Source organism: Nycticebus coucang, chromosome 18, assembly GCF_027406575.1.
Source record: "Nycticebus coucang isolate mNycCou1 chromosome 18, mNycCou1.pri, whole genome shotgun sequence".
NCBI lineage: Eukaryota > Metazoa > Chordata > Mammalia > Primates > Lorisidae > Nycticebus > Nycticebus coucang.
In genome coordinates, this window is record NC_069797.1 from 19,615,777 (window position 1) to 19,629,679 (window position 13,903).

Genomic DNA, 13,903 nt, shown 5'->3' on the forward strand with positions numbered 1-13,903 from the left:
CTCAGCCACATCCCACCACCCTTGGTCCCTGGTTCCTTGCAGGGGTAGCCCAAGAAGACCTTGTAGACTCCTAGGGACCTGAGGACTTGAGCCTAATCTCTGAATATTCCTACCCTTTTTGGGCTGCATCTCTCTGCGGGGATTTCCCGCCCATCCTGTTTGTGGAGTTGGCTGGTGCAAGGCTACTGTAAGGACTCCTGTAAAAATGAAGTAAAGTAACCTTTTTGTGGAATGTCAGTCCATCCGATGAACTACCTTACTTCGCTGGTGGGGAAACCGAGGTTCAGAATGTATGATCACCAGCCGGTTAGTAACCATTTGGGGCTAGGTAGATCTTCTCTTTTTACATTGAAGTGTACCCTTCAAAACACTTGTAGGAATCTGAAAAGGAAATTATGCACTTGTTCATAAAGCATCTCATCCTTTCCTGAGTTAAATATGAAGACTCTTCCTTTAGCTGCAGTTTTTGCAGTAAAACAGTAGCTGATAAGGGTCATTTATTCAGTTCCAAGGACTGAATGATGAAAGATATGAGTTCTAATCTCAAAGAATATAATGCAATAGCGTAAGACTAGACCTTTCTGTTTAATAACTAAAAACATAGTTCTATAAAGTTCTTGTTGGAGTATATGTTTTATGTTGGTACTTCTGTTGTAGACAGTGTGGATGTTAGAAGAGTGTGTTCCAAGATCAAAGTTAGAGTTACCTGGAATCTGGGTTATTTGGCCAGTTGCCCAATTTAACACTGATTTTTTTCATCTAATTTTTTTTTTGAGACAGAGTCTCACTATGTCACCTGGTGACATAGAGTGTCATGGTGTTACAGCTCACAGCAACCTCCAACTCTTGGGCTCAAGCGATTCTCTTGCCTCAGCCTCCCAAGTATCTGGGACTACAGGCGACCGCCACAACGCTCAGCTATTTTTTGGTTATAGTTGTCATTGTTGTTTGCCAGGCCTGGACTGGATTCGAACCTGCCAATTCCCGTGTATATGGCTGGCGCCCTAGCCGCTAAGTTACAAGTGTCGAGCCTTTTCACCTAATTTTAACAGTTTTGTACATCTCTTGATAGAAAATTTAGAGAAGGGTGGCGCCTGTGGCTCAGTGAGTAGGGCGCCGACCCCATATACCGAGGGTGGCGGGTTCAAACCCAGCCCCAGCTGAACTGCAACCAAAAAATAGCTGGGTGTTGTGGCGGGCGCCTGTAGTCCCAGCTGCTCGGGAGGCTGAGGCAGGAGAATCTCTGAAGCCCAAAAGCTAGAGGTTGCTGTGAGTCCTGTGACATCATGGCACTCTACTGAAGGCGGTAAAGTGAGACTCTGTCTCTACAAAAAAAAAAAAAAAAATTAAAAAAAAAAATTTAGAGAATATTGAGTATTTGTAGAGGAGAAAATAAATAGTACCTTTAACTTTATCATTTGGAAATGGCCACTATTGACTTTTTACAATGAATTTATTACTTCAGTCCGTATTTATGTATATATTTTAAACACACATATACAGAGTGGCCATAAAGTCCAGGTGCAATATAAAACAAAACGGAGTATTTTTCCACGTTATTGAGCATTCTTTGAAAACATCATTTTCTTCTGTGGTGTAATAGTGCACCATATGAATGACTATAATTTATTTTTTCTCTTTTTACATTAGGTTTTTGTTCATTTTATTTTTTGTTTCTTTTCTTTTCTTTTTCTTTTTACTATTGCGAAAGCAGTCCCTTTGTTCCATCTCTTATTTCCTTGAGATCCCATCCTAGAAGTAGAACTAACTGGTTCAAGGTATGAGCATTTTTAAGTCCCTTGAACACATATTCCTAAATGGTCCTCCACCTCTTAGAACCTCATTCCCTTGGTTTATACATGAAGTAGGAAATAAAGCTCAGAGATAAGGAAGAGGCCTCGTGGTTATCCAATCAGATTGGTGGAAGCTATCACAGGCCCCCACCCCAAGCGTCTAACACCCTATTGTTGACAAAGCATTTTAGTTTGACTAAATGGCTTTCTCATTTAGACTGTTGAAAGTGAAAGGTTGGTGGGGGAGGTATGGACTGCTGTGCTCCCATCAGCTACCTTACAAAATAGGCTGCCGATTAGGAGGGTAAACAAGAGTATGGAATGGGACTTTGAAAAACCTATATAAACAGATGGTACTGTAGCTTTGCCTTTGTGCTGCTGAAAGTCATAGGTCATTGGTGCCTCCCTCCTGGGTGGTATTTTAGTGTTTAGGAATGGAATATAGCAGTTACTGTTTTAATGCCTATCAAAGCAAGATGGTAATCTCTGTATATAAGCTTGTTCAGTAGAAGTAGCATGTGCTTGCTATCTCTGAACTGGTTTTTTTTTTTTTTTTTTTTCTTTTTCTGAACTGGTTCTTTGCTAAAGTTAATTAGCTTTACCACTGGGCAACTTACTTGTTGATGATATACCATTTCTGGGAAAATTTCAGTTAAACCTCAATAGTTTCCTATTCTAATTGGACATTTTCATGTTGGCAGCATAGTCTTTTTTTTTTTTGGTCTGTTTACTTTTTGAAAACTGTATTATGGAAGGTAAAAGATGTACAAATCACCACCCAATTTCTGTAATTATTAATATTCTACCATTCTTCTTGCATATCTGCTTTCTACACCTTTTTCTCTCACTTTTCTGTGTGTACGTTAAAGTAAATCTTACATACAGGGTGTCCATAAAGTTTGTGTACAATTTTATTATGTTAAACTATTTTAACTTGCACATGAACTTTATGGCCACCCTGTATATATTAATCTAACTGTACATTGAATGTTTTTTCTGACAGAAAAGAAGCCAAATTTATAGTCTGGAAGCTACTTTTCTGCTTCCCTTTCCAGTCCCTCAGTCTGTGTTGTAGCTTCACCATCTGCTTGGTCCCTTTGGCCTAAAAACTCAAATCATCTTTTTTTTCACTATTCATAACAGATTATTCATTAATCTCTACTGGTTTTCTTTTTGAAAATATCTCTGTTATGTCTTTTATGCTGTCTATTTCTACCGTAGTCCAACCCTTACAGACTAATACCTTGCAGGTAATAAACACTGGTAACTAGTTATAGCAGGTAGCTGGAGAAGTTTTCTACTGTCTGCTACTACTCTCTCATTTCCTCTGATTACTACTCATGTAAATAGAATTCAGACTGTTTTCTATTAATAAATTAGTACTTTAAACACCTATCTACTTGACATCATAATGAAGTTGTCCTTTATCTCTAGGCTCAAACTTTGCCACAGATTGGGAATCAGAGAAATCCCTACACTCAGGCCAAAATCCATACCAATTTAATTAGAATACTAGAGATGAGACCTGGCATTGGTATTATTTTCAAAAAGGTTTTCTGGTGGCTTGGCACCTATAGCACGAGCCACATACACCGAGGCTGGCCCATTTGAACAGCTAAGCAACAATGACAACTGCAACCAAAAAATAGCCGGGCATTGTAGCAGGCTCCTGTAGTCCCAGCTACATGGGAGGCTGAGGCAGGAGAATCGCTTAAGCCCAAGAGTTTGGGGTTGCTGTGAGCACTCTGCTGAGGGTAACAGTGAGAGTCTTTCTCAAAAAAAAAAAAAAAAAAAAAAAAATTTTTTTTCCAGTGATTCCAATGTGTAACAAAGTGTCAGAACCATTGCTTTTGGGGGCTAAAAAGAGAACACAAAGACTGGGGACAAGATGCCTGGGAATTTGTCCAAGCTTTGTGACCTTCAGCATTTTGCATAACCTCTTTAAGACCTCTCTTTCTCTGTAAAAGTTTCCTCTGTGGCAAAAATTTTCTGTAAGTCTAACCTTGTGAGACTGAAGTTCAAGGCTATGCAGAAACTACTTCTGCTCGTCTCTACCATTTTATACTTTACCAAACTACTAAGTCCACCGTGTGGCCAGGCCTGCCAGGCACATTTCCTTCCTTTCATCTTTGCTTCTTCGTGTCTCTTTCACCAAGTCCAGAACATGCTCCTCCCTGCTGTTTGAAGAGGTTCAACAGCTTACCTAACGGACCAGTCCCATGAATGCCTCAGCTAAGAGTAATTTCTCCTCCCTCTGAACTCCAGAAATCCATGCTGGGAGGTATAGCATACCGTCTGTTATTCATTTTCCTAAGTATGGTTTGGGAACACACAGCCAGATCTAAGCTTCTCTTTTCACAGATGACAATATAGAGGAAGGTAGCAAAGCTGGGACCAGGACCCAATTTTCCTTCGTAGCCTCCTATTTTCTTGATTCTTTTTTTTTTTTGTTAGACAGAGTCTAAAGAGTGGTGTGGCATCATAGCTCACAGCAACTTTAAACTTCTGGGCTTAAGTGAACCTCTTGCCGCAGCCTCCTGAGTAGCTGGGAGCACAGGCATCTCTCACCACACCTGGCTAATTTATTTATTTATTTTTTAGTGGAGATGGGGTCTCACTCTTGCTTAGACTGGTCTCCAACTCCTGAGCTCAAGCGATCTGCCTGCCTTGGCCTCTCAGAGTGCTACAATTACAGGCGTGAGCTACCATGCCCAGCCTTATTTTCTTTATTCTATGTTGTCTTTTATCACCTTTTCCCACATATGCGTGCACACACATATATACGTGAATATATATATGAATGATAGGTATATATGAATGATGGATATGTGTGATATGCACATGAATGGTGCTACTTCAGATTACAGTGGTTGGTGGTTCAGGGTCCTACCTCCTAGGATCCTAATACAGTTCACAACGTAAAGCTCTCAGCCTGGGACCTGGCTTGGATCTGGTACTCAGCTGTTAGCTGTTGCTGTAATTACTATAGTAAGATTCCTAAGGGAAGTATTGGAGCATTTTACTTCATTCAGAAAAACAATTACCAAGTTCCTTCAGCGTGCAAGTGGTATGTGGGAGTGGGAAGATTTTTTTTTGTAAACCAGCTGTTTATTTACTTAAGCAAAAATTGGGACGTTAGGACCAACGGCAGTTTTTAGTATTTTGTGATAGACAGTCCTGGTAAATATGTTGGTCTGGTACAGTAGAGTCCTTGCTTTTTAGGGGCAGATCGTCTAGTAGGAGAAATGAAATGTGTGTGCATGCCTAAGAATTTTTCATAAAACAGAAAGAAAGTAAAAATTCTGTGAGAGGAGGCAAAAATAAGGAGCTATTGTGAGTTCATTGTGAATCCTTCAAATCCCTTAACACTGTTGAACGGCAATAAATGTTTTGAGAGATGTTGGGTGCATAAGTGTCCTTTGTTTACAAAGCCTTCTGTTCTGAGGTAACAGAACAGTACTTGTTGTCTCTGTACTGCAGAGCTCTTCCCAGGTACCTGCCCAGCTAGCCTCCTCACCTTGCCTCAGTGTCTGACATCCTAAACAGAACCCGTTCACCACTCTGTCCCTTTATTTTTCTTCCTAGCATGTAACAACACTTAACATACTATGTATTTTTTTGAAAATTTAAGAATATTACAGGGTACACATGTTGTGGTTACACAATTTGCTTTTGTACATTTTTTTTTTTTTTGGAGAAAGAGTTTCACTTTGTTGCTCTTGATAGAGTGCTGTGGCATCATAGCTCACAGCAACCTCAAACTCCTGGGCTCAAGCAATTCTCTTGCCTCAGCCTCCACAGAAGCTGGGACTACAGGCCCCTGCCACAACGCCTGGCTAATTTTAGATGTAGGGTCTTGCTCTTGCTCAGGCTAGTCTGGAACCCCTGAGCTCAGGCAGTCCACCTGCCTCAGCCTCCCAGAGTGCTAGGATTACAGGTGTGAGCCACCACGCCCAGCTGCTTTTGTACATTTTAAGTCAAAGTTATAAATGTGCCTTTCACCCAGAATATGTGCTTTGTACCAGTTAGGTGGGAATTTACACAACCCCCCTCCCCTCCCACTGTCTTCGTTTCCATGGAGTTTTATTTCCATGTGTGCTCATAATTGTTGACTGGTTTGTTTGAGTCAACAACATGTATTGACTACATGTGTTTGTTTTTCCATTCTTGGGCTACTTAGAAGAATGGTCTCCAGTTCCATCCAGGTTGTTGCAAAAAATACTAGATCACCTTTTTTTTTTTATGGCCGAGTGGCACTCCATGGTATACAGATACCGTATTTTGTTAATCCACTCACGTATGGATGGGCACTTGGGTTGTTTCCACATCTTTACAATTTTGAATTGTGTTGCTATAACCAAGTGCAAGTGTCTTTTTTATAAAATGTCTTTTTTTCTTTGAGTAAATACCTAGTTAGTGGGATTGTTGAATCATATAGTAGGTCCACTTTTAGTTCTTTTAGCCTCTCTCTATGACTTTCCATCAAGGTTGTACTAGTTTACAGTCCTACCAGCAGTGTGTCAATCAGTCATTGTGACAATGTTGATTGTGCTGAACCATGAACATGATATGTTTTTCCATCTCATTACATCCTCTGCAATTTGTTTCTTCAGTGTTCCATGGTTCTCCCTATACAGGTCTTTCACCTCCTTAAATATATTCCTAGGTATTTTATTTTCTTTGTTGCTACTATGAAAGCTATTGCATCTTGGATTTGATTCTTAGCTTTGACTGTTGCTGGCATATGCGAAAGCTACTGATTCATGTACCTTGGTAACCTGAAACTTTGTTGAATTTGTTTATCAATCCCAGGAGTCTTTTTGGCTGAGTCTTTGTGGTTTTGTAGATATGAGATCATATCATCTACAAAGAGCAATACTTTGACTTTTGTCTCCATTTGGGTACTCTTGATTAGTTGCTCTGGCTGGGACTTGCAGCCCTATGTTGAACGGAAGCAGTGACACTACCCTGTCTGGTTCTGGTTGTAAATAGGAACGCTTTCAGTTTTCCCCCATTCAGTCTGATGTCGGCTGTGGGTCTGTTGTATATGGCCATTATAATTTTGAGGTACGTCTCACCTATATCTAGTTTGTTAGCCATTCTTATAAAGGGTGCTGAATTTTGTCAAATGCCTTTTCTGCTTCGGTCGAAAGAATCTTTGTTTTTGCATCTATTTGTGTGGCGAATTATGTTTATAGATTTGTGTATGTTGAACCGTCCATGCATCTCTGGGATAAAGCCCACTTGGTCATGATGAACTATTTTTTTGATGTGCAGCAAATTCTTCGGTTTGCTAAGAATTTATTGGGAATTTTCACATCTATATTCATAAAGGATATTGGTCTGTAAATTTATTTGCTTTATGTTTTTCTCCCTTCACTAAAATGTTAGCTCTTTGAAAGCAGGGGCTTGTCTGCTTTTGGTCCCTGCTGTATTCTCCAGCCCCAGGAATGGTGCTTAGTACAGCAGAGGCCCTCCAAATGCTTTATTGTCAGCAGAAGAGTGAAGTGGTGAAGAGCTTAGTCTCTGGGGCCAGACAGCTTTGGTTTGTAGCTGGTGGTATCACTTGGGCAAATCTATGTCCTTGTGTCCATTTTCTCATGTGTGAGATGGAGATGGTAATGGTACTCACCTCGTAGCATCCTTCTGTGGATTAAGTGAGTTGTTGCGAGTATTTCAGAATAGGGTCTGGCACATAGTAAACTCAGTTCAGTCCCTCTTGTGATTACTGGTACTGTTATTGTCCTCCCTTCCTGTTTGAATTTTGTGACTAGAATAAAGAACTCAAACTTAAGACAATGAAGACATTTCTTTTAAAGGACCTTCAACATTTTTCATTACTTTGTTGCAGGTTCTCCACATATGATTCTACTTGTCAAATTGCCCAAGAGATTGCTGAGAAAATTCAACAACGAAACCAGTATGAAAGAAAAGGTGAAAAGACACCCAAGGTAATACCAGGGGAGACTTAATGCTTAAAATGATTTGTCTGAACTTCGAGGTGTAAAATCGTGCCTGTATTTGAGGCTGAATGTGTATGTGCACGGTAATGGCCTGTCTACTTACATAGTGAAGCTTTGGCGGCCAAGAGACTCAGTGGCTTCAGCTCTTTTGAGTATCCATTCTTGCCAAAGGGATAATAGTCTTTTTTATATTTAAAAACCATCTTTAGTTGTGGGCTGGAGAGAAACAACAGTGAAATTTGGGTAGGAAATATATTTTTACGAAATTTCTAGTTCACACTGATGCCTTCAGTTCAAATCCAACACCGAAGACTTCTTCCTTACCTTCCCCATTCCAGGGAATGTTTTTTTTTTAAATTTTTTTCCCACAGTGAGAACTCTGGTTTCCAAAAACATCAGTACATATTTTTATACATTTGGTTTATCTTACAGTTTACAGAAAATAGTTTCAAAATTATTATAAAGCCCTCATGTCTAAAATCTGTGTCTTTAAAAAAAAAATTAGGATATTCTGCTAAGAATACTGAGGTTATTCTGTTCCAAAGATATTCCAAAAAAGAATTGATTCTTTTTTCCGTATCTCATATAATCTTTTGTTTCTGTTTTTATTGATTTTTAGAGTTTGCTTTTTCTCCCATCCTTTTTGATTTATTTTAAATAAGTAAAACATTTGCATTGTTCAAAAGTCAAAATTATAAAAAAGGGCCCTCAGTATCTTGTTGTCATTCTTCTTTTCCACATCTTCTTAACTAACGTACTTCTTCCAGGTGGCTATTTTCATTAATTTCTGTTTTATTCCTTCCTGTGTTAGTTTTTACAGAATTAGTCTGTGTGTTTTATGTGTGTGTGTGTGGTCATATCTTCTTTTATACAAAAGATAGTATTTTGCATCTTCCTTTTTCCAATTAATAATACAGCATGTAAATTTCTCCATATTAATTCATAGAGAACTTCTGTTCTTCAGGGCTGTGTAGTACTCATTTAACCTGTCTCCTACGGTTGGGCAGTTAGATGGTTTCCCATCTTTTGCTGTTATGAAAAATGCTGCAGTCGGGTGGCACCTGTGGCTCAGTGAGCAGGGCGCCAGCCGCATATACCGAGGGTGGTGGGTTCAAACCCAGCCCCGGCCAAACTGCAACCAAAAAATAGCTGGGCATTGTGGCGGGCGCCTGTAGTCTTAGCTACTCGGGAGGCTGAGGCAGGAGAATCGCCTAAGCCCAGGAGTTGGAGGTTGCTGTGAGCTGTGTGAGGCCACGGCACTCTACCAAGGGCCATAAAGTGACACTCTGTCTCTACAAAAAAAAAAAAAAAAAAAAAATTTAAAGAAAATTGCTGCAGTCAATACCCTTTTTAAAATTATTATTATTATTATTTGTAGTGTAGGCTGGGACCAGGCTCGAACCTGCCACCCCGGTATATGTGGCTCCTTGAGTCTCACGCGCCACCTCTTTTTTTTTTGTAGAGATAGAGTCTCACTTTATGGCTCTCGGTAGAGTGCCGTGGCCTCACACAGCTCACAGCAACCTCTAACTCCTGGGCTTAAGCGATTCTCTTGCCTCAGCCTCCCGAGTAGCTGGGACTACAGGCGCCCGCCACAACGCCCGGCTATTTTTTGGTTGCAGTTTGGCCGGGGCCATGTTTGAACCTGCCACCCTCGGTATATGGGGCCGGCGCCTTATGGACTGAGCCACAGGTGCCGCCCGCCACCTCTTTTTTTTTTTTTAAGTTTTTATTCGTGGTAGTATCTTTTACGGATGAGTTCTCAGAACCAGGTGCATGTATTTCTATTGCAAAATTTTCCCCTTCTCTGGGTTGCCACTTTTGGCACCCTCACAAGCAATGTGTGAGAGCTTCTGTTTCTTCAAGGCTTGGCCAACAGAGTGAGTTTTCAATCTTCTGAAGTATGTTTATAGATTAAATTGGGGAAAATTTAAATTTTTATGGTGTTGAGTGTTTCCTTCTATTCATTTCTTCTGCAATATTTACTGCATGATTACTGTGTGCCAGGTACTGTGCAAGATAACTTCTTAGATTTTGTTGGTATTATTAATGAAGTTTAAAAATCACAATCAAAAAAATTCTCCCTAGGTATTTATTTAAATTTAGGAGTGCCCTTGTTTTTTATCATGTTATTATTGATTAGCATATTGAACTTTTTTGCTTTTTCTAATAATCTTTCATTTGATTCTCTTTTTTCAAGCAGACTGTTATCCATCTGCAAAGAATGATAATTTTATGTTTCTTTCTAATCTTTACATACTAGTTTTCTTGAATTTGTCTTATTGCATTGGTTCGAATGTCTAGACCAAAGTTAATTAATATTGCAGTTAAGGCAATAACATTACATTGTTCTTAAATTACTACAGTAAATTCTACTTAGTGATAGTGTATTGTCCCTTTTAATGTAATTCTGAGTTTGCTTTGCTAATATTTAAAAGATTTTCTTATACATTTATAATTGTTAAGGGAGATTGATGTGATTATCTGTCAGTGTTTTTACTAGAGTTATGTTAGTTTAAAATGTGAATTAGACTTTCTTTTTCTGTGCTTTAGAAAGATTCTGTTTAATTATGATAATAGAACTTTATTCTAATTATAAAAGTAATCATTTTTTAATAAAATATGAAAAGACCCTACTTAGAGATAACCACTCTTGGCATTTTGGTATATTTAGTTCTTGTATTGTTTTTCTTTATTTGGGTGACATTTTATGACTTGATTTTTTCTTTTAGTAAGTTATACTAGATAACTTTCCACGTGAACAAATTGAGATTTAAGTCATGCTTTATAGTGACTACATACCCTTTCATCTCTTGAATGTTTTTGATCTTTAATTTGGTAGACTCTTTGTAGATCTGGGGTGTGTATGGGGGTGTGTGCTTTTTGTTTATTTGTGTTGCTCTTTACTATTTGAGGTGAGATCTGCTTGACTTGATGTTCCCCCATAAAGATTGTGGGTGGTTCTTCCTTGGTTCCCAGAGGTATTAGAATAAAGTTAAACTTTTCTTGGCTCCTTGATAGTTGTTTGATGTGCTGTCTCTGGCTTTCTGCTACTTTTTCTTAGTGGAAGTCTGCTAATCTAAGGAGGGAGCATCACCTTTCACCCAAGTTGTGTAATTGCTACTTTTAACAAGGTAGCAAATGAAACCTGTGGTGTTCTTTTAACAAACCTCTGATTTCATCCATGGGTGACTATATTTTAATTTAAATGGGGAGTTTTATTTTTCACTTTTCTAAGTTCCTGAGAGTCTCTCTCTTTCCCCTTCTTTTATCCTTAAATGTAGCATTTTAGAGTCACAAACACAAATTTCTTCCAGGATTTTAGAGTGCTTGGAGAAAAGCCACACTCTCCTGAAGAAAGAGTCACGTGGTTAGCATTCCTCTTGTGTAAAAGAAACACATTGCTATAAAATGTTTCTACGGGTTATAAATTTACCTGTATGTTTATAGAGATGGGTCAGGATGGGAGTGGGACTTGATGTCTTTTGAAGTCTGGTTGAGAGAACTGCGGGGTTTTGCTGTCGACTTGGGGAACACAGTTTCCTGCCGGGTTCCAAGGTGCATAACTAGGATCAATGGGTAGACGTTCTGGGGACAGAATTCAGCTGATGGTGAGGACAAACTGACAGTTTCCAGTCCATGTTGGTGTTCAAGTATGGTCTTGCTCACCCCGTGGCCAGCTTGTAGAGTGGGTCTGAGCCTCAGGCTGGCATCTGGCCCAAGGCACTGCTGACACTGCTTGCAGCCCTGAGTTTGTTACTGTGAGGCCAGTCATCTTTTCCATTCCTTCCTTGACTGAATCATAACCTGTAAAGCAGCATTTACGTGATATAATTTAGTAGATCCTGCACCTCTGGACTAGAATACTTAGGATGTGTTCTTTTCTTTTCAGCTTACGGTGACAATCAGAGCTTTGTTGCAGAACCTGAAGGAAAAGATCGCCCTTTTGAAGGACTTATTGCTAAGAGCTGTGTCAACACATCAGATGTATCCATGTAAACATTTCCACCTCTTTTCTAGAGTGGGAGGAAAAGCAGTCTTATTTTGAAAAAGGAAGGAATCTGGGCCACCCAGATTTTTCCACAGCTTGAGGAAGACCTGGTTTCCAAAATATTGCCTATAATCTTGATTTCTATTTTAAGTGTCTGTTATATATTTTATAGTGAATATGCTGGCAAAGCAAGACCTACTGAAGGGATTAACTTATTTGGGTATAACCTGTACGGTGCAAGAAGCTAGTGCTTTCTGTCAGTGCTGTGTTTATAGAACCGTGCATTGCTCCCTGTCTAGACTGCCTTGAAGATGGCTAGCCACTGTTCCAGCAGGAAAAATTCCATGATAATCCTGGGCTGTGATTCCACTTCTAGAGTTTTCCCGAGTTTCAAATGATCCATTTGGAGAGGCCAGTATCAGTGTGAACCATATGCTATTTCCCCCAACCCCCGCTTTATGTAGATTCCTGAGATGTGACTTGCCTGCCTTGTTATACTTCCAGTGGCACAGATACTGTGTCTGTGGGGGTCGGGGGTGGGGTGGGACTTGCTTGAAGCAAGTTGCGCCATCATTTCAACCTCCTGCCAACACTGTCAACATTAAAATAGTCGGTTTTTTTTTTAGAAATTCATAATATGATCAATTTAGGAAAATATATGACCTGTTAACCTAAACTAACCCTTTACACCTGAATTTATATTGGTTTGGAAACTGAACCTCAGACTGGTCTTTTCTCATCATTTCTCTAAATTGTCACTAGTTCGTGACAAAAACTGATTTTTTTGTCATCTCAGGAAATGGTTACTGCCTGATTTTAAATATGAGGAAAAGTATGAATATAGCTTTTTAGATAAAGCAGTTAAAGGTATTAAAAAAAAATTCCTCCTAAATGTAACCCCTTTATGTCACCAGGAAAGTTGGTTTAGATTAGTTGAATGATTTTACAACTGTTCAGTTTTTAATCCACTAAAATTTCAAAGAAAAGTTTTGTTTCTGGCTGGGCACCATGGTCAGTGGTTAGAGCGCCGGCCCTGCACAGCAGAGGGGGCAGGTTCGAACCTTGCCTAGGGCTGCTTAACAACAACAACAAAAAGTTTTATTTCAATAAACAATTGGAACATTATTATTATTATTATTATTTTTGAGTCTTGCTCTTTCATCCCAGGTGGGGTGCAGTGGTGTTGTCATAGGTCACTACATCTTCAAACTCCTGCACTCAAGCAGTCCACCTGCCTTAGTCTCTTGAGTACCTGAGACTACAGGCACCATGCTTAGCTAATTTTTCTGTTTTCTTCTAGAAAACTGGCTTCAAGCAATACTCCTGCCTTGGCCTCCCAGAGTGCCAGGATTACAGGTGTGAGCTGCCTGGACCTTATTTTGAACACAATTGGAATATTTTGACATACTCAGTTTGTAACTTTACCCTCCGTCTGGTATCATTTGTTACTGCAATGTCTATCATATAGTTGTTATTTTACCAAAATCAACAAGTCTTTATAAATAGACCTCAGCAGTTTTAGATGGGCATGGCTATTACTTCTGCTTTCAATACTAAGTACGGGAAAGTCTACAAATGGGGTCAACGTATGCAAATTCATTTAGCTGTTACCTAAAGCCACATACATTGGAAAGGTAACTAAATATTGTTTCATGGTATAATATTAATAACTACGTATTTTCTAACTTTCATTAAGATAAATGATTTTTTTGTCTTATTTGTGTGCTAAACTTACAGAGCAAGAAAAATATACAAATTAAGAACTTTTGCTTTTTTCTATTAATAATTTCTGCTAGTTATTAATTATATAATATTAAGCATCAGACAGTAATAATTGACTTTATTTTCTTAAATGCTTATAGTTTGTCTGTTGCAATCTCATAGATTTTTGGTTTTGTTGTGATCTCAGAATTACATCCCAAATTCCTGAATTAAACACTAAGCATTACTCTATACAAAGTTATTTAAAACATTACAAAAATATTTAGGGGCCTTGTGTGGATAATTTAGAATTCCCTAGGAGAAATCAGAAACTCAACTGGACTACAATAGTTTTCTTTAAAATCTCACGTTTTTCAAATCATTGATCTATTTCTGCTGCAATGGCAGCCAGTGCTAGGGATGTCATTCAGTTAATCTGCCCCCTGGGGGCGCTC

At 39.0% G+C, this 13,903-nt stretch overlaps 1 protein-coding gene across 1 annotated transcript in view; it reads left to right on the forward strand.

The window, feature by feature from the left end:
* Window positions 1–13,903, forward strand: part of STX8 (syntaxin 8) — a 284,840-nt gene that overhangs the window by 302 nt on the left and 270,635 nt on the right. The window contains exons 2-3 of the mRNA XM_053569193.1: window positions 7,645–7,744; window positions 11,649–11,743. Coding sequence (XP_053425168.1) covers window positions 7,645–7,744; window positions 11,649–11,743 — 195 coding nt within the window. The remainder of the gene's footprint in view (window positions 1–7,644; window positions 7,745–11,648; window positions 11,744–13,903) is intronic.